A 2,500-nucleotide genomic window follows, 5' to 3' on the forward strand; every position below is an offset into this window, starting at 1 on the left:
TTGTTGTAGTGTAGTTGTAGTGTTGTTGTAGTGTTGTTGTAGTGTAGTTGTAGTGTAGTTTAAGTATAGTTGTAGTGTTGTTGTAGTGTAGTTGTAGTGTTGTTGTAGTGTTGTTTGTTGTTGTAGTGTTGTTGTAGTGTAGTTTAAATATAGTTGTGATGTTGTTGTAGTATGGTTGTAGTGTTGTTGTAGTGTAGTTGTAGTGTAGTTGTAGTGTTGTTGTAGTGTTGTTGTAGTGTAGTTGTAGTGTTGTTGTAGTGTAGTGTAGTGTGTAGACCAGAATGGAATGACCAGAGGCGGAGTCTGTTCGTCTGCTCCTCCCCGTTGTGCCAGCCTGCGTCCGGGGACCAATCAGGGCCACTTTGAGATGGCGTGCATGGAGCGGAATCTGGTGCAGGTGCAGCGCATGCACACACACCTGTGCCAACAGCTGGAGAGGGCACAGAGTCAGCTGGCGTCGCCCCCCACCTGCCGCTACCACAACACACTCACACCCCTGCCCAGGACATGGACCACACACACACCACCCATCAAAGTGTGAGTTAGAGAGAGAGAGAGAGAGAGAGAGAGAGAGGAGAGAGGGAGGGAGGGAGGGAGAGAGAGAGAGGGATGGAGGGAGAAAGAAGGAGGGAGGGAGAGAGAGCAGGAGAAAAGAGAGGGAGGTAAGGAAAGGAGGGAAGAGATGGAGGGATGTATGGCAGGATGAGGGGAGATAGGATATCGTGAATATTTTATTAACTCATCATCTTTTACATTAACTGACAGACATCAATCAGTTCGCACAGTACTTTAGTTTAGTCTAGTCCAGTTTAGTCTAGTCTAGTCCAGTTTAGTCCAGTCTAGTTTAGTCCAGTCTAGTTTAGTCAGAGACTCAGAGGCCTGGTAAGATACTGTATGAGGGGGCTAGTCTAGTCTAGTTTAGTCTAGTTTAGTCTAGTCTAGTTTAGCCAGAGACTCAGAGGCCTGGTAAGATACTGTATGAGGGGGGCTAGTCTAGTCTAGTTTAGTCTAGTCTAGTCTAGTTTAGTCTAGTCTAGTCTAGTTTGGGTCTAGTCTAGTCTAGTCTAGTCTAGTTTAGTCTAGTCTAGTTTAGTCTAGTTTAGTCAGAGACTCAGAGGCCTGGTAAGATACTGTATGAGGGGGGGGCTAGTCTAGTCTAGTTTAGTCTAGTCTAGTCTAGTCTAGTTCTAGTTTAGTCTAGTCTAGTCTAGTCTAGTCTAGTCTAGTCTAGTTTAGTCTAGTCTAGTCTAGTCTAGTTTAGTCAGAGACTCAGAGGCCTGGTAGGATACTGTATGAGGGGGCTAGTCTAGTCTAGTTTAGTCTAGTCTAGTCTAGTCTAGTTTAGTCAGAGACTCAGAGGCCTGGTAGGATACTGTATGAGGGGCCTAGTTTAGTCTAGTCCAGGTCCAGTCCACATATCAGTACCGTTCTGTTGTGTTCTGTTGTGTTCTGGTGACCGTGATGACACAGTGAGCGCATCCCAGAGGTGGTGGAGGCAGTGGTGGCGGGCCCTGGCCTCTCTCTCTCGAGCTGCCGAGGGAAGTCACCGGGTGCATTACCCGCAGCGGCGATACACACGCCTGCAGAACATCACACACCTCATCCAGGCCGAGGACGAGGAGAGCATCAGCACGCTGCGCATCCAGGTAACACACACACACACACTCACACACTCACATGCTTACACACACACACACACACATGCTCACACACACACACTCACACACTCACATGCTTACACACACACACATTCACACACACACACACTTACACACACACACACACACACTCACACACACACATGCTTACACACACACACACTCACATGCTCACAGACACACACACTCACACACTCACATGCTTACACACACACACTCACACACACACACACATGCTTACACACAGACTCACACACACACATGCTTACACACACACACACTCACATGCTTACACACTGACACACAGACACACACACACACACACACACACACACACACACACATGCACACACACACACAGACACACACACACACACACACACACAATGATATACTGATATGTAACTATGTGTGCGTGTGTGTGTGTTCATGCATGTGTGTGTGTGTGTGTGTGTGTGTGTGTGTGTGTGTGTGTGTGTGTGTGTGTGTGTGTGTGTGTGTGTGTGTGTGTGTGTGTGTGTGTGTGTGTGTGTGTGTGTGTGTGTGTGTGTGTGTGCATGTGTGTGTGTGTGTGTGTGTGCAGCCAGAGGAGGTGGATATTCTAGGACTGGATGGTCACATCTATAAGGGTCGTTTGAACACGCTGAGCTCACGCCCCATCAAGAGCCTCGAACAGAGACTCCCCGTCATCAACCCAAAAGAAGGCAAGGACATCATCTCTCTCTCACACACACACACACACAAAACACACACACACACACACACATACACACACACACACACACACACATACTCACATATACACACTCACACACACACACACACACACATACTCACATACA

The 2,500-nt window shown here is 47.7% G+C and overlaps 1 protein-coding gene across 1 annotated transcript in view; it reads left to right on the forward strand.

Moving 5' to 3' along the window:
• Positions 1-682: 682 nt before the first annotated feature.
• The window catches only part of LOC125287210 (glutamine-rich protein 2-like), a 9,984-nt gene continuing 8,166 nt past the window's right edge, over positions 683-2,500 (forward strand). Inside the window, exons 1-3 of the mRNA XM_048232772.1 lie at positions 683-692; positions 1,471-1,646; positions 2,242-2,362. Of these exons, the coding sequence (XP_048088729.1) occupies positions 683-692; positions 1,471-1,646; positions 2,242-2,362 (307 nt within the window). The remainder of the gene's footprint in view (positions 693-1,470; positions 1,647-2,241; positions 2,363-2,500) is intronic.

This window comes from Alosa alosa, chromosome 22 (genome assembly GCF_017589495.1).
Source record: "Alosa alosa isolate M-15738 ecotype Scorff River chromosome 22, AALO_Geno_1.1, whole genome shotgun sequence".
NCBI classification, from domain to species: domain Eukaryota; kingdom Metazoa; phylum Chordata; class Actinopteri; order Clupeiformes; family Clupeidae; genus Alosa; species Alosa alosa.